This window comes from Podarcis raffonei, chromosome 2 (assembly GCF_027172205.1).
Source record: "Podarcis raffonei isolate rPodRaf1 chromosome 2, rPodRaf1.pri, whole genome shotgun sequence".
NCBI lineage: Eukaryota > Metazoa > Chordata > Lepidosauria > Squamata > Lacertidae > Podarcis > Podarcis raffonei.
This window is the reverse complement of record NC_070603.1, coordinates 126197408-126215782: the sequence shown is the minus strand read 5'-3', so window position 1 is coordinate 126215782 and position 18375 is coordinate 126197408. Positions and strand designations below refer to the sequence as shown.

The 18375-nt window shown below is 42.8% G+C and overlaps 1 protein-coding gene across 3 annotated transcripts in view; it reads right to left on the bottom strand.

Annotated features, from left to right (window-relative positions):
- Positions 1-506: 506 nt before the first annotated feature.
- LOC128409533 (zinc finger protein ZFP2-like) overlaps positions 507-18375 on the bottom strand; it is a 34134-nt gene continuing 16265 nt past the window's right edge. Inside the window, exons 1-6 of one of the 3 annotated variants that reach the window (XM_053380080.1) lie at positions 16301-16544; positions 15523-15996; positions 15283-15364; positions 14916-14998; positions 9738-9864; positions 507-3721 (exon numbers count right to left, since the gene is read on the bottom strand). In XM_053380080.1, the coding sequence (XP_053236055.1) occupies positions 2100-3721; positions 9738-9864; positions 14916-14998; positions 15283-15364; positions 15523-15915 (2307 nt within the window). In that variant the 5' untranslated portion in view covers positions 15916-15996; positions 16301-16544 and the 3' untranslated portion in view covers positions 507-2099. Of the gene's footprint in view, positions 3722-9737; positions 9865-14915; positions 14999-15282; positions 15365-15522; positions 15997-16300; positions 16545-18375 lie in introns of those variants that run through there. The other 2 variants (XM_053380081.1, XM_053380079.1) reach the window with 2 other exon arrangements.

Sequence of the window (18375 nt, the reverse complement as noted above, 5' to 3'; positions counted from 1 at the left end):
CATTGGACAGGAGATGGGGGTAAAAACTTAACTATACAAAATACATTCTGGAAGTTTACATCAATAATCAAATACAGTGGTACCTCTGGATGCGAACAGGATCTGTTCCGGAGCCCCGTTCACATCCTGAAGCGAACGCAACCAGCGCCTGCGGGTCGCGATTTGCCGCTTCCGCACATGCGTGTGACGTCATTTTGAGCGCCTGCGCAGAAACCCAGAAGTAACGCGTTCTGTTACTTCTGGGTCACCGCGGAGCGTAACCTGAAAACGCTCAACCTGAAGCATATTTATCCCGAGGCATGACTGTAATAGATCTTACTCTAATTGCCCCTGCTAAAAAATTTGCAGTTCTTGCTGTCACCTGGTTATCTTGATCTGCTAGAAGAAAGGACACAGTAGCGATGGTTGAGTGACCCGTCATGGACAATAACAGAGGGGAAATAACCTCACTCCTCAAATCTTTACAAAGAATGCAAGCCAGAAGCGCATGAGTCCCTGTGAATAGATCCTCAAGTACAGCTGAAGGCTGTACAGTCATACCTTGGGTTACAGATGCTTCAGGTTGCGTTTTTTTGGGGTTGCGGACGCCAAAAACCGGAAGTACCAGAACGGGTTACTTCCAAGCGCAATGAAGAATTTGGAACACAGGATTGTACAAGGGAAAAAACTGCCTTAGAAACGTAGACTGAACAGCTTCTATAAATCCGAGCCCCATATAATAACTGTGCTAGGGGTTTAGCTTTAAACACTTCAAGGGCTGATAGTGTGTGATCGACACCTTTTGTATGGAAAAAGCATTACAGAATTTTGGCGCTTCAAGACACTTTTTCCTTTGCACATTTCTGATGTGCTCCCCCTGACCCTATTGACTGAAAAACAAGGCAGAGGTATTTAAAGACTTTAACTTGTTCGATCAACTTATTATCAATATACCATCTCTGGGCCCTATCATTTCTTGAAACTTTAGTTTTCTTGCAATTCACAGCCAGCTCTTCTCTTTGTCAGTATCCTGAGAATGCCCTCATCCATCTTTTTAGGCCTACTCTTGTTCTAGACAGAAGTACCGCATCATCTCTGTATAATAATATAGAAATGGCTTTTGTGGCCAATGTAGAGGCATGATCCTCTGGAGATGTTCAACTCTGGACAATATCATTTATATATAAATTAAATATATAAATTTAACAAAGCTTAACTGCCTTTGTGGCTGGTACGGATGCCATTAGCTGCCCATTTGTAGAGCAACACACTTTCAGCACAGCGTTTTTATACAGACATTTAATCAATAACAATGATCTTTTATCTATACTTGAAGAGTTCAACTTACCCCAGTCTTACTCGAGAGATTGAATCAAATGCAGCTTTCAGATCAATGAAAGCTGCATATAGCACACCACCTGGTTTCTTAACATACTTATCTATAACATACTTATCTAAAAGCAATGGTCTATAGCGGATCTGCCTTATCTAATTCCTGCTTGCTCTTCGGCAAAAACAGCTCCATCAGGTTATCTAATCAACTATCTTCTTGTAAAGATGCTTTGCATATAATTTGCTAATTACAGGTAGCAAACGAATTGGTCTATAACTAGCCGGATCGGATGGAAGGCCCTTTTTGAATAAAGGGATGACTGCAGCTGTGGCCCCGACTTCAGGAAATAACCCGGATGAATCGATAAATGAGAATATTACTGCCAGCAGGGAGGCCCACCAGCCGACGTTAGATTTCAACAGTTCTGGGGCCAAATAGTCTATGCCGGGTGCTTTATTATTTTTTAACTGTGAAGTAAGGTACTTGACCTCGATTATAGATACTGGAGGCCAGTATGGAAAGTTTCCCAAAGATTCTGTTATTTGGTTGACCTCATCATCCTGCCCACGATAGAGTGAATGAGGATACTGGATCCCTTCGTTGGGTCCGATAGTACATACTGGAACATTGCAAGCATTCTCCAGCAGGCCTGATATTGTACTCCAGAAGAGGGAAGTCCTTATCATGAGAGGCCTTTATTGAGATTGGCCAAGCATGTTTTTCTGCTGTTTTTTTTCCATCTTAGCAGACGTTTCAAGCACTGGTATCCTTCCCCAGTATGGTTTTTTTAAAAGGAGAGTGAGACTTCTCCTGATATTGAAGCTGTTTCCACATCACTAGGATTTAACTGGCTGCTCCCCATGTGAGTTGCTTCATGGAAACTGAGACTTTCCTTCCGACTGAAGCTCTTTCCACATTCCAAGCACTGAAACGGTTTTTGCCCGGTATGAATCCTCTGGTGGGAAGTAAGATGGGTGCTTTGACTGAAGCTCTTTCCACATTCCAAGCACTGATAGGGTTTCTGCCCTGTATGAATTCTTTGATGCAGCATGAGACCAGTACTCTGTGTGAAGCTCTTCCCACAAATTTGGCATTGAAATGGTTTCTCCCCGCTGTGAATTCTTTCATGGGTAGTCAGATTGCTCCTATCACGGAAGGTCTTCCCACATTCCAAGCACTGGTAGGGTTTCTCCCCTGTATGAATTCTTTGGTGGGCAGTGAGTTGGTTGTTCCGAGTGAAACTCTTCCCACATTCCAAGCACTCATACGGTTTCTCCCCTGTATGAGTTATTTGGTGGAGAATGAGACCTGTGCTCTGTGAGAAGCTCTTTCCGCACTCTTGACATGGAAATGGTTTCTCCCCTGTATGAATTCTCTGATGGGAAGCGAGGCAGGTGCTCTGACGGAAGCATCTTCCACATTCCAAGCACTGGTACGGTTTCTCCCCTGTATGAATTCTTTGATGGAGCACAAGACTAGTGCTCTGTGTGAAGCTCTTTCCGCACTCTTGGCAGTGAAATGGTTTCTGCCCTGTATGAATTCTCTGATGGGAAGCAAGATTCACCCTCTGACTAAAGCTCTTTCCACATTCCAAGCAGGGAAATGGTTTCTGCCCTGTGTGAGTTCTCTGATGGGAAGTGAGATTCACCCTCCGACTGAAGTTCTTTCCACAGTCCAAGCACTGATAGGGCTTCTCCCCTGTATGAATTCTCTCATGGGAAGTGAGCTGGTCCTTCCGACTGAAGCTCTTTCCACATTCTAAGCACTGGTACGGTTTCTCCCCCGTATGAATTCTTTGATGGAGCATGAGACTAGTGCTCTGTGTGAAGCTCTTTCCGCACTCTTGGCAGTGAAATGGTTTCTGCCCTGTATGAATTCTCTGATGGGAAGTGAGATCGCCCCTCTGGCGAAAGCTCTTTCCACATTCCAAGCACTGGTACGGTTTGTGGCCCGTATGAATTCTTTGATGGGAAGTGAGACTTTCCTTCCAGCTGAAGTTTTTTCCACATTCCAAGCACTGATAGGGTTTCTCCCCAGTATGAATTCTCTGATGGGAAGTGAGAGCGGAACTACGAATGAAGCTCCTCCCACATTCTAAGCATTGATAAGGTCTCACCCCTGTATGAATTTTTTCATGGGAAACAAGGTGGTCCTTCCGACTGAAGCTCTTCCCACATGTCAAGCACAGATATGGTTTCTCCCCCTTTTGCGTTCTGTCATGTGACGAGAGACCATCCTGCCAAATGAAGCTATTTATGCATTCGTCGTATTGATAGAGAAATCCAATGGGATTTATGTCCTGGGAAGCAGAATAGGAGCTCTGGCTGAAGTTCTCTTCACATTCCATGTATGTATATGGCTCATCCACTGTGTAGATTTCGTCAATCTCCCTTTCCAATTCATCGCCACCTAGAACAAAAAGACAAAGCGGAGGAAAGAGTAGACTCAACAGGTGATCAAGAGGACTAGAGAAGAGAATCTAAGGTTAAGATTTTACTGTTTAGGAATGTGTCTGGAATTTTCTCTTTACATTCATTTTTGGGTATATTTGTTTACTGAAAGAAGTATTGAAATAAATTACAATTAAATGATGAATGTAAAATATATTTATTGGACTGTAAATGGATTGAACAATAAGATGAAAAGAAACAAAATAGAGAACATATTAATGGTTGGAAAGGGACATTGTTTGCAAGAAACACACACTGCCAGAAAACATAAGAATCTTAATAAATAAAAAACTGGGTTCAGCATTTATCTCATCAGACAGGATGAAAAAAAGAGGAGTGATAATATATGCAAAGCTTAGATTATTTGAGAAAATGCTAGATTATAGTAATTTTAAAAAAATGTATTATGGGGAGATCTGTATGGCATTCCCTCATTAGAGTTAGATAAAATGACTAGAGAAAAAAGAACCAAATGAGAAAGACTTCCAATAACTATTTTTCAATTAGTAGAAAATTTTAAGTGAAGAAATTGATATAAATACAGTGTGGGATACAGGAAAGGCAGTAATGAGGAGTTTTTTTATACACTAATGAGAAAGAACTGTTGGGAAAAAAAGACGGTGAAACAAAATATCAAAATGCTACAAACACAACTTTCTATACTCATAAATCAAGAAACTGAACAAAAGATTAAATAATTAAAACAGAAAAAACTTGTAATTCACCAATAAACCAGGAAGACTGCTTGCATGGTAACTACAAAAGAAACAAAAAGAATGGATTATAGAGAAACTGGAAGAAAAAGGGAAGGTTATTGATGATGATGAAGAAGAAGAGTCTTTCCAGAGAAGACTCCCTGGAAAAGACCCTGATGTTGGGGAAGATGGAGGGCACAAGGAGAAGGGGACGACAGAGGACGAGATGGTTGGACAGTGTTCTTGAAGCTACCAGCATGAGTTTGACCAAACTGCGGGAGGCAGTGGAAGACAGGAGTGCTTGGCGTGCTCTGGTCCAAGGGGTCACGAAGAGTCAGACATGACTAGACGACTAAACAACAACATTGATGACCCAGACGCAATAAATAAAAAAATTAAGTTATTTCAAAAAAACATATCAAACAGAAAAAAACAGTGATAAAATAGAAAAATATTTTTTAAAAAGTAAATTTCCAAGGATTTTAAGTGACAAAATTGAATGTTTAAATTCTCTGATAACAATGATGGAAATCCATCAAGTGATAAGGAAGGCGAAACCAGGGAAGTCTCCCGTACCAGATGGACTGCCGGCATGCTAATACAAAAAAATTTAGAAGATTCACTTGCAATACCGTTAAAAGCAGTAAGGAACAAGATCTTAAAAGAAGGAAAAGGACCAGAATCATGGCAAGAAGCATTGATATATTGGAGTACTTAGAAATGACACCAGACAAGCAGGCAATCTTGATGTTTGTCGATGCGGAGAAAGCTTTTGACAATATATCTTGGAAATTTATGAAAAAAAACCATAAAGATGATGGGATTAGGAGAAGCATAGAGGTAATTTATCAAAATCAAAAGCAAAATTGATCATAAACAATGAAATATCTGACAGCTTCAATATAAAGAAGGGAACCAGACAAAGTTGCCCATTATCCCCACTGCTATTTATCATAGTTCTGGAAATACTGGCAATGACAATTAGAGAAGATTCAGAGATAAAAGAAATAAGAGTAAGAAATAAAGCCTTTAAATTAAAAGCCTATGCAGATGATTTGGTAATAACAACAGGAGACCCATTTGAAAGTTTACCAAAAATTCTAGAAAGAATCCATGGATTCGACCAGGTAGCAGGATTTAAATTGAATATAGACTAAACTAAATTGTTGGCTAAAAATACAAAAGAGCAAGACAAATTACAACTGCAGGCACCATCTGGTCTATCAATTGTGAGGAGAAAATAAATATTTAGGAATTTGGATCACTGTGAAAAGCATAAATTTATACAATGATAATTACATTAGGACATGGAAAGAGATAAACAAAATTATTAATATGGAAAAGACTGAATCTCTCTTTTTCGGGGAGAATCTCCACAATTAAAATGAATGTGCTGCCCAAAATGTTCTTCCTATTTTAGGCAATCCCAGTGATAGGCGGGGCAGGAAGCTTCAAAGAATGGAAGAGAGACTTATCAACCTTCATCTGGCAGGACATAAGGCCCAGAATAAAACAAGTTACTTATAGATATTAAAGAAAGAGTTGGTTTTGCCCTGCCAGATTTGAAGATTTATTATGAGGCATCATGTCTATGCTGGTTAAAAGAATGGTTAATTTTGCAAATTATGGAATTATTGGATTGGGAAGGACTGGACAACAGATTTGGGTATCACACCTATTTATGTTACGGAAAGGTGAAGGTTCACTGGGGTTTTCTGAACTGTATAATAAGGAAAGCATACACAGTATGCGATAAATACAACGGCCTATTGGAACAGAAAACCCTCTGGTGGCTTTCATCACTAGAAGCCATTTCAGTAAAGAAAAACATAAGGAAAAGAACTGGGCAACCTATAAATAATTATTGGAAGAGGAGGGAAATCAATTGAAGTTAACTAAATTTGAAGAAATTAGGCATTATGTGACAGACTGGCTGCAATATTATGAATTGAATGAAACTTTTTTTTTATTTTTTGGTATTATTAATATTTAGTTTTAAGGGCTTTAATACAATAAACCATTCCCCCCACTCTCTTTTTCATTTTTACAAGTGTTATTTTCAGGAAGGGGGGGGGAAGGGATAATACGTTTTGCTTCTCGGTCTGTGTGTGTGTGTGTGTCTGAATGAAACTTTCAAATTAGATAAGAAAAATGGATTCACAACAGAAAATTCAAAGCTAGAAAAATAATTAATACAAAATAGAAGCAAACGTATTATCTTAAATGTATAGATTATTACTTGATTGGGAAGTAAAAGACAAAGAGCTAAAAAAAAGTCATGATTAAATGGGCAAAAGATTTTGGGCATAAAATACAGATGGACGCATGGGAAAATTTGTGGATCAGGGATTTAAAATTCACAGCGTGCTACACACTAAAAGAAAATATTATGAAGATGTTTTACAGATGGTATTTAATACCTAGTAAACTAGCAAAGTTGTACAAAACAATTCTAATAAATGTTGGAGGTGTAAACAGATACAGTGGTGCCCCGCAAGACGAACGCCTCGCAAGACGGAAAACCCGCTAGATGAAAGGGTTTTCCGTTTTGGAGGCGCTTCGCAAAACGAATTTCCCTATGGGCTTGCTTCGCAAGACGAAAAAGTCTTGCGAGTTCCTTCGGGTTTTTTTCCCTTTCCCCCCCCTTTTCCTAAGCCGCTTATCAAGCTGATCCGCTGATAAGCCGCTTAACAGCTGATTGCTAAAAGCCGCTAAACCGCTAATAGCGCTAATCCGTTAAGCTGTCAATGGGCTTGCTTCGCAAGACGAAAAAACCGCCATACGAAGAGCCTCGCGGAACGAATTAATTTCGTCTTGCGAGGCACCACTGTAGAAGGAACAATGTTACAAATGTGGTGGGGATGTAAAGAAAATTAGGAACTTTTAGGGTAGTATTTATGAAGAATGTTCAAACAAACTTTTGTCAAAAAGCCCGAAGCATTTCTCTTGGGTTTACTATCATCAGATATCCCAAGCGATAAAAGAAGGATATTTTTATATGCCACTACAGCGGCAAGAATGCTCATAGCCAGAAAATGGAAGAGTAGCAAATAAAGTTATTTGAATATATTGAGCTTGCTAAAATGACAAAGAATTAGTTACCGAACAAGCCAAAAGTTCAGTAAGGAATGGGAGTGTTATAAAAATTACCTAGAAAAACATTGTTCTCAAATAAAACCTTTATTATGCTTTGATTGATTTTTGCAAAGGACAAAACAGTTATTATAATTAAATAAGTTAATACCAGGAGATGAAAAACTTCTAAAGAAGGCAGTTAAGAAAGGAAATAAAAGAATGACTCAAATTGAGGTGGTGGACAGAAGTCAACTCAAAAGACAAGATTTGATAATTCAGAATAATCATCATCCGTAATTGGTGGAGGGAAAGATATTTAGTTATTATGTATTTTTGTGTATTTGTTTCTTTTTAGAGTTAAATTGAACTGTGGATGGAATCTTTCTGTGGATGGGTGTAAAGCAAAACTCAAGAAAAAATTAAAACAAAAACAAAGAGAGAAACTAATTAGGTCCTCAGGAAGAAATTGAGCCCCCAATTCTAGATGTGGGGCTTTACTATAGTTTTCACTGCCTTTTGTTAACTGGTATTAACTGGTATTAACTGACCTCTCCCAGAAGAGAGCCGGGCTTTTGGAATCTCAGGTTCCAAAAGCCCGGCTCTCTTCTGGGAGAGGTTTTGTTTGGCCCAACCATGGAATCCAGTCCATTGCCAGTTGTCTCTCTGGTCAACCAAAACTTAACAGAAGCAAAAACAAAAAACCTGACAGAAGTTACTTCAACTTCCCTAATGACACTGAAATCTACATTTTAAAAGGCCCGGGCACTTCAGACCAGCCTCATCTTTGTTTAAAGAGCCATAACTGGAGAAGAGAAAATGTCAAGAGCAACAACAACTTCCAGACCTTTAGAAGACATCTGAAGGCTTCTTCGTGACCAGAGAGAAGAGGAGTTTCAAGAGGACTGGAGGAAATTCAAGGACTATTTGAACAAATATTGTAATATAAACAATTAGAAATTACTTGAAAGAAACAAATAGGCCTAGGACAAATAAAGTTATAATTAAATAAATGGGATTCAGAATGTCAAGAAAAGTGAATTAAGATGACTATAATTGGAAATTGTTTTAGTTTAATAATGATATTGGAAAGCTGTTACTTTTAAAATACAAGGAAATTCAGAAGGGAGGGATTTGAGGAAGTCAATCAAGATGTTTAAAAAGTTGGATTTGTGATGAATTAAGTTTGTTATTATTGTCCATTTGTTTATTGTTCTCCCCCTTTTTCCCCCCTCCCTTTTTTTTTCTCCCCTCCCCTTCTTCTCTTTTTCCTTTTCTGTTTTTTTGTATTAATTTGCTTTGTGGTTTGTGTTACTATGGTGGAAAATGTAATAAAAAAGATTAAAAAATAAAAAAGACATCTGAAGGCAGCCCTGTTTAGGAAAGCTTTTAATGTTTGATGCATTACTGTATTTTAATATTTTGTTGGAAGCTGCCCAGAGTGCCTGGGGAAGCCCAGCCAGATGGGAAGGGTATAAATTTATTATTATTGTTGTTGTTGTTGTTGTTATTATTATTATTATTATAGCTGGACCATAAAGAAGGCTGATCGCCAAAGAATTGATGCTTTTGAATTATGGTGCTGGAGGAGATTCTTGAGAGTCCCGTGACTGCAAGATCAAACCTCTCCATTCTTAAGGAAATCAGCACTGAGTGCTCACTGGAAGGACAGATTGTGAAGCTGAGGCTCCAAGACTTTGGCCACCTCATGAGAAGAGAAGACTCCCTGGAAAACACCCTGATGCTGGGGAAGATGGAGGGCACAAGGAGAAGGGGACGACAGAGGACGAGATGGTGGGACAGTGTTCTGGAAGCTACCAGCATGAGTCTGACCAAACTGTGGGAGGCAGTGGAAGACAGGAGTGCCTGGCGTGCTCTGGTCCAGGGGGTCACGAAGAGTCGGACACGACTAAACGACTAAACAACAACATGACTACTTTGATATATTTGTAATTATGCAAATCTTTTCATATTGTAAGCCGCCTTGAGTTTTAACTATGGAAAGGCACCATACAAATAAAACGTTGATGATAACTGGAGGAAGAATATTCACAGAGTAAACAGAGTAAATCCCTCCATGCAGGGTTCATGGTGGAGATGTTAGAATCCCAGATGCTTATTGAACTGCATCAAAATATTGGCGGTTTATCACATAGAGATACACATGGAATTTCAAAACAGATATTATGATCCAGCAGAAAGCCTTACGGAGAGAGTCCAGGATGTCACGATTCTCGTCCATGACCTCCGTATGCAGAGCTCTCTGGTCAGGGTCCAGCAACTCCCATTCCTCGTCTGTGAAATGGACAGCGACATCTTCAAAGCTCACCGGACCCTGAAAGAAAAATAAAAAAGGTCTCCTATTAGGCAGCGTAAGGATGATCTGCTAGACATTGTTTTTTGCCTGTTAACTGCTCTCTTGTTTTGATGGGATTGTATTGCTGTACGTTTCAATTACGGGAGTTTAAGATGACGTCTCCTCTTCCTTTTAAGGATGGGTCTTAATCTTTGGGCAAAGGGTGGAACTCCACACGGTGTTCTTCAAATCATTCTGTCTGCTCAAGCGTTCCCGTTTGGGAGACGGAAAGATCCCTTCTCTACTCTCCCGGTACACCACCTGAGAGCCCAGGGAGGGGGAGGAGAGTGCAGAAAGCCCCGCTGTACAACTGATGGGGCTGGTTAGGTGAATCGTGGCCGCTGTTTTCTATGGTTTGTCAACTGCCTCGTGTTAGTATTTCTAATGTAATGTCACTGGGAATGCATTTTGCAGAGAATTGGTGGTACAGTGGTACCTCTGGTTAAGAACTGAATTTGTTCTGGAGGTCCGTTCTTTTTTTTTTTTAATATTTATTGGTTTCCCCATATTGTATTACAATAGAGATGTACCAAAGCCAACACCATTTCCACCCCATCCCCCCATACATTTACATTTCTATTTCCTCAATCCATCATATTATCCTTTTCTCCCTCCTCCCACTTCCCTCTGCCCCCACTCCATTTCCTCCATATTATACCATTTACAATAATCTTTGAATTCCACAACCTTCTCAAATATATATTATTCTCAACTATATATTATTATTATCTTTCCTTACTAATTTTTCTTCCACCCAGTACTTCACATTTTAATCTAGGCATATTAGCGTATCTTTTTTTCAGCAATATTTTGCCATATATTCATCAAAACTCATTCATATCCACTCCTTTTTTTAATTTCTGATTCGACTGATTTCTTCTTATAGCAGTTAATTTTGCCAGAATTAAATATTCATTTAGTTTAGAAATCCATTCCTCCTTTGTGGGTATAGTTTGTGACTTCCACTGAGCAGCAATCACTATTCTAGCAGCTATACTTGCAAATAGAAAAATTCTCCCCCCCCCCCGAGGTATCCCTTCATCTATCAATCCAAGGAGATACGTCTCTGGTTTCTTTGTTATTGATATTTTCAACATCTTTAGTTCTTCGTGTACTACTACCCAAAATTTCTAAATTTCCTCACAGTGGAGGTCCATACTTAACCTGAAACTGTTTTTAACCTGAAGCACCACTTTAGCTAATGGGGCCTCCCGCTGACGCCACGCCACCGGAGTACGATTTATGTTCTCATCCTGAAGCAAAGTTCTTAACCTGAGGTACTATTTCTGGGTTAGTGGAGTTTGTAACCTGAAGCGTCTGTAACCTGAAGCATATGTAACCTGAGCTACCACTGTATTGGGGTAAGGATTGGCCAGTTGGCAATTGGCAGCTGGTTGGTTATTTTTCCTGGTTCTCCCTTGACTGTGAAGGCGAGAGGCAGAGGCTGAAGGAGTTTGTGCATAATTCTTGCTGGTCAACTGCTGCCAGCCTGGCATTGGCATTTCCCCCCTTTCCCCCCTTACAGGGCCCTCACTGCAGGATCACATTCACCTGGTGCTATACCAGCTGCACTGGCTCCTAGTGGAGTACAGGATCAGGTTCAAGGTGCTGGTTTTAACCTTCAAAGCCCTATACGGCCTAGGACCCTCGTACCTACGGGACCGCCTCTCCTGGTATGTCCGAAGAAGGACATTACGGTCTGCAAACAAAAACATCTTGGAGGTCCCGGGCCACAGGAAGGTTAGGCTGGCCTCAACCAGAGGCAGGGCCTTTTCGGCCGTGGCCCCGATCTGGTGGAGCACTCTGTCGCAAGAGACTAGGGCCCTGCGGAACTTGACATCTTTTCGCAGGGCCTGCAAGACGGAGCTGTTCCACCAGGCCTTTGGCCAAGGCACAGTCTGACCGCCTCCTTTGGCAATCCTCACAGAACTCTGGCCCAGTGGTTGCCATTAATTTGATTTTGAATTGATTTTAGGATGAATTGATTTTAGAATGCTGTGTTACTTTTATTGTTGTTAGCCACTCTGAGCCTGGCTTCGGCTGGGGATGGTGGGATATAAATAAAAAATAATAATTATTATTATTATGTTCAGCTTTGACAGAAGCAGAGAGTCACCCTGGCTACCCCACCCTGTGATGAGATTCAGAGCTTACAGGGTTAAACAGCTCAGAGTCTGCGTCCTGCCCACTTTGTGTTGTCTGCTTTCGGTTTTGACCTAGACGGGATAATAATAATAATAATAATTTATTATTTATACCCCGCCCATCTGGCTGAGTTTCCCCAGCCACTCTGGGCGGTTCCCAATCAGTGTTAAAAACAGTACAGCGTTACATATTAAAAACTTCCCTGAACAGGGCTGCCTTAAGATGTCTTCTGAATGTCAGGTAATTATTTATCTCTTTGACATCTGATGGGAGGGCGTTCCACAGGGCGGGTGCCACTACCGAGAAGGCCCTCTGTCTGGTTCCCTGTAGCCTCACTTCTCGCAATGAGGGAACCGCCAGAAGGCCCTCGGCGCTGGATCTCAGTGTCCGGGCAGAACGATGGGGGTGGAGACGCTCCTTCAGGTATACAGGACCGAGGCCGTTTAGGGCTTTAAAGGTCAGCACCAACACTTTGAATCGTGCTCGGAAACATACTGGGAGCCAATGCAGATCTCTCAGAACCGGTGTTATGTGGTCCCGGCGGCCGCTCCCAGTCACCAGTCTAGCTGCCGCATTCTGGATTAATTGCAGTTTCCGGGTCACCTTCAAAGGTAACCCCATGTAGAGCGCATCATTCCTGCGTCTCCTGCAGATGCTGGTTTATTATTGCTGCTGTACATAAACAAAGCTTCTTAGATTAGTGAAGAAGCCGTGTACAGACTCTCTTTTCTGCATGCTTGCACACAAGCGCACGCTGTGTTTACTCTGCTACAAATCCGGAAAGCTGAGTGGCAGCAGAAGCGCACCGGACTCCCTCATAATCCCACCCCCCTTGTCAGGGAGGGGGCAGAGACCACCTCCCCATCCTGACCTTCCAGGGAGGAGGAAAAGGAAGACAGTGTAGATTCACCACAGGGGTTTGAGGGAGGCTGCAGCTCAGAGGCAGATGAGGGGGAAATTTGGGGAATCATGGGAGAGCCAGGAGAAGGAGAGTCTCCACCCCCATCGTTCAGCCCGGACACTGAGGTCCAGCGCCGAGGGCCTTCTGGTGGTTCCCTCCCTGCGAGAAGTGAGGTTACAGGGAACCAGGCAGAGGGCCTTCTCGGTGGTGGCACCTGCCCTGTGGAACGTCCTCCCTTCAGATGTGAAGGAAATAAGCAGCTTTCTTATTTTTAAAAGACATCTGAAGGCAGCCCTGTTGAGGGAAGTTTTTTTATATTTTATGCTGTATTGTTTTTAACACTCGATTGGGAGCTGCCCAGAGTAGCTGGGGAAACTCAGCCAGATGGGCGGGGTATAAATAATAAATTATTATATTATAACAACACCTGGCTGACATGTTGTCACTAGGAAGCATTCCAGACCCTCCATCTCCCAGAACCTGGTGATCCTTAAAAGTAGGAGCGCAAAGAGCTCAAAGACAGAGGACCTGTAGCAGCACCCGTAGAAGTGAAGAATGAGGAAGGGGGAGATACACTTGGGACAATGCCATTGTCCAGGAGGCTGGGTTCTATAGCCTCTCTCTGTAAGGACTGTAAGAAACTTTCCCTTGTCTTTATTCTTTCTTGAGCAACCAGCCAGGAACCACTGACAGAATCCTGACACCCCTCAGCCTCTCCACAAGTCTCCTTCCCCCTCCCTACTACCTACGGGACCGCCTCTCCTGGTCTGCCCCATGGAGGACCTTAAGGTCCACAAATAACAACACTTTAGAAGTCCCAAGCCCCAAGGAGGTTAGGTTGGCCTCAACTAGGGCCAGGGCCTTTTCAGTACTGGCCCCAACTTAGTGGAACGCTCTGTCACAAGAGACTAGGGCCCTGCGGGACTTGACATCTTTCCGCAGGGCCTGCAAGACAGAGATGTTCCACCTGGCCTTTGATTTGGACTCGGTCTGACCTTATAGAATCATAGTGTTGGAAGAGACCACAAGGGCCATCGAGTCCAACCCCCTCCCAAGCAGGAAACACCATCAGAGCACTCCTGACATATGGTTGTCAAGCCTCTGCTTAAAGACCTCCAAAGAAGGAGACTCCACCACACTCCTTGGCAGCAAATTCCACTGTCGAACAGCTCTTACTGTCAGGAAGTTCTTCCTAATGTTTAGGTGTAATCTTCTTTCTTGTAGTTTGGATCCATTGCTCCGTGTCCGCTTCTCTGGAGCAGCAGAAAACAACCTTTCTCCCTCCTCTATGTGACATCCTTTTGTATATTTGAACATGGCTATCATATCACCCCTTAGCCTCCTCTTCTCCAGGCTAAACATGCCCAGCTCCCTTAGCCGTTCCTCATAAGGCATCGTTTCCAGGCCTTTGACCATTTCGGTTGCCCTCCTCTGGACATGTTCCAGTTTGTCAGTGTCCTTCTTGAACTGTGGTGCCCAGAACTGGACACAGTACTCCAGGTGAGGTCTGACCAGAGCAGAATACAGTGGCACTATTACTTCCCTTGATCTAGATGCTATACTCCTATTGATGCAGCCCAGAATTGCATTGGCTTTTTTAGCTGCCGCGTCACACTGTTGGCTCATGTCAAGTTTGTGGTCAACCAAGACTCCTAGATCCTTTTCACATGTACTGCTCTCAAGCCAGGTGTCCCCCATCTTGTATTTGTGCCTCTCATTTTTTTTGCCCAAGTGCAATACTTTACATTTCTCCCTGTTATGCTTCCCTTCCCTTATAGTTTTGATTTATCAGCTACTTTAAAACAAGGCTGCATTTTAAATTGCATTTTAACCTGTATTTTAAATTGGGTTTTTCCCCTGCCCCCCTTATTATGTTTTTATTGAGATTTTATTGGTGTTAGCCGCCCTGAGCCCGGCTCTGGCTGGGGAGGGTGGGGTATAAATAAATTATTATTATTATTATTATTATTATTATTATTATTACCTGATCTGGTTCCAATTCTGCTGCATCCCCTTCGCCACCATGAAAAGACGGAAGAAGAGGTCTTACCAACATCGTTCCCTCACCTGCGAGAGAGAGAAAGAGGCAAGTGAGAAGCCATGATTCCACACTTCTCTTGGGGGGGGGGTGAAGCAGTGCATCTCTTAAGTGCCTCTGAAAAAGTGTCACCTACAGAGGGCATCTTGGCATTTGTACCCATTTCACATTTTGTCGAGTAAAAATAAACCTCTGGGCTCTTGGCCCTAAATGTCTCCACCCCACCCCCGGGAAAAGGATGAAAAGAACCCAAGGATTAGTTTCAAAATCAACAAAATGTGACCACACACAGAAAAAGCTCCTTCTTCCTTACCCAGTGGCCTCTCTCTGGTGTCCAACAGAGTCCTCTCTGCCTCAAAGGAATCAGGGCCCATTTCTGCTAACAGATCCTTTCCCTGAAAGAGCAACACAGATTCAGAACAGAACATGAAGGATTTGAAATAGAACAGAAGAAGCAAAAACTTTAGGATGCTTTCCGTTGGTAGAGCATTTTGGAATACTCTCCCTCCTGTTTGGAGCCCCTTGGGAGTTTCCAGAGGACAGTCTCTCTCACCTGCTTTCTCTCCTCTGCCTGACTCAGGAGGAAACCTTCAGCCAGGGCCACTGCCTGGGAACTGGTCTCTGCTCCGCATTCCCTCACCCAGCTCTCCATCTCTGGGGGGAGGACAGCCAGGAACTGCTCCAAAATCACCAGGTCCACCATCTCTGCTTTCGTGTGCCTTTCTGGCTTCAGCCACTGATGGTCTAGTTGGTAGAACTGGTGGCAAACTTCTCGGGGTCCTTCAGCCTCCTGGCAGCAGAACTTCCTGACCTGCTGGCTCTGCACATCAGAGCGGAGAGTGTCCTCCTCTCCCAGGATCTTCTGCATGGAGAATCCCCCACTGCTCTCAGTTTGGACGGCTTGGCTTCTGCCCGCTTCAGGGCCAGCTGAGTCTTGCTCATCCATCTCTGCTCTTAGGAAGTCTCCAAGAGATCAGAAGAAGCCCCTTGGTCTTCTGCCACGTTCCGTCTCTTGAAATTGGAGGTGCTAGCAATTCGGACAAAACAAATCCATTGTTCTGTTATAAAACTAAATCACGGGCAGGAGAAAACATTCCCTAGAACCAGAGCTGAAGCAGACCACAGCCCAGATTCTGAGCTCTTTTTTTAATTTTAAAAAAAAAGGACAGAAGGAAGGAAGGAAGAGAAATAAGCTTCTAGCCCTCCAGAAGGAAAGCGACCAAATTTGTTTCATGGTAATTACGTTGTAGTATGAAGTAAAAAAGGATTTTGAAAGATGGGGGAGAATTAAACTCTCACTGCAAGCAATGATTTATGCAATTAAGACAAACCTTTTGCCTAAAATGTTGTTTTTATTCCAGGCAAACCCGATAAGAATTTATGCAGGATGGTTCAAACAAAGGAGCTCTCAAAGTTTACCTAGCAGGGGAAGAAGCCCAGAATTAGGTATAAAATATTAACAGATATTAAAGAAAGGTGGATTGGCACAGTCAAATTTAAGACTGTATTATGAAGCATCACTAGACTACAGTGGACGCTCGGGTTGCGAACATGATCCGTGCGGAAAGCACGTTTGCAACCTGCAGTGTCCACAGCCCACAGCGTTGTATCTGCGCACGCGCAGGTCACGACTCGGCGCTTCTGCGCATGCACAAAGTGCGATTTAGCGCTTCTGCGCATGCACAAGTGCCGAAACCCAGAAGTAACCAGTTCCGGTATTTCCGGGTTTGGAGCGGTGCGCAACCTGAAATCGCACAACCCGAAGTGAGTAAAGCTCTGTTTTTGAAAGGGGGTTATAAGAAGATTGATTTCTAAGATGGATAAAAGACTTCTGAAATGGGAAACTAAGGATGAAATGGTGAAAGCTGCAATGAGATGTGGGACATAATATAAAAGTGTCTTCATGGGAGAAGTTGTGGAAGACGTGCTTCTTGTGACACTTTAAGAGAAAACTATCTGAAGCTGATTTGTAGAGGGCGTTTAACACCAAACAAGTTGCCCAAAATGTACAAAGCTAACGCAAGCATGTTTCGGAAGTGTAAAACGGCAGAAGGAACATTTTCTTTTCATATGTGGTGGGCTTGTAAATAAAACAGGAAAGGGCCACCTCCTTCCTTCCCTCTCACGCCTTGGTCGCACTGGTTGATGATATCCGTGTAACTGTGCCCCTGAAGGACCAGGTGCGCAGCCTGGGAGTCATTCTGGACTCACAGCTGTCCATGGAGGCGCAGGTCAGTTCTGTGTCCAGAGTAGCTGTTTACCAGCTCCATCTGGTACGTAGGATGAGACTCTCCCTGCCCGCAAATTGTCTTTCCAGACTGGTGCATGCTCTAGTTATCTCCTGCTTGGACTACTGCCATGCGCTCTACGTGGGGCTACCTTTGAAGGTGACCCGGAAACTACAACTAATCCAGAACACGGCAGCTAGACTGGTGACTGAGAGCGGCCACAGAGACCACATAACACCGGTCTTGAAAGACCTACATTGGCTCCCAGTACGTTTCCGAGCACAATTCAAAGTGTTGGTGCTGACCTTGAAAGCCTTAAACGGCCTTGGTCCAGTATATCTGAAGGAGCGTCTCCACCCCCATCGTTCTGCCCAGACACTGAGGTCCAGCACCGAGGGCCTTCTGGCGGTTCCCTTGCTGCGAGAAGTGAGGTTACAAGGAACCAGGCAGAGGGCCTTCTTGGTAGTGACACCCGCCCTGTGGAACGGCCTCCCACCAGATGTCAAAGAGAACCACCACCAGACTTTTAGAAGGCAGCCCTGTTTAGGGAAGCTTTTAATGTTTGATATTATTGTATCTTAATATTTGGTTGGAAGCCGCCCAAAGTGACTGGGGAAACCCAGCCAGATGGGCGGGGTATAAATAAATTATTATTATTATTATCATCATCATCATTTTCTCAGGTGTCCCAAGACCTGGTGGCGGATCCTTGGTTGGGAAATTCCCTCTCCCCAATTGCTCACCTTCCAGTCTTTAAGGAAGCCTTGGGCACCTGAGAAACGTGTTTTCATGACCCAGCCATTTCCTCTGACTGTCCTTGGTTTTAACTCTTTTTAATATGGAATTGTAAAATGGTTGTAACCTGTCCTGGGGAAATAGATGCAGCCGTAGAAATACGAGAAATGATAACAACCTGTATAAAGTTACAGGTAGGTGGCCGTGTTGGTCTGCCGTAGTCAAAACAAAATAAAAAATAAAAAATCCTTCCAGTAGCACCTTAGAGACCACTAAGTTTGTGATTGGAATGAGCTTTTGCGTACATGCATGAATTGTGCATGCATGATGTATCTGAAGAAGTGTGCATGCACACGAAAGCTCATACCAATAACAAACTTAGTTTCTCTAAGGTGCTACTGGAAGGAATTTTTTAACATTTTTTTGTTTCAACCCATATAAAA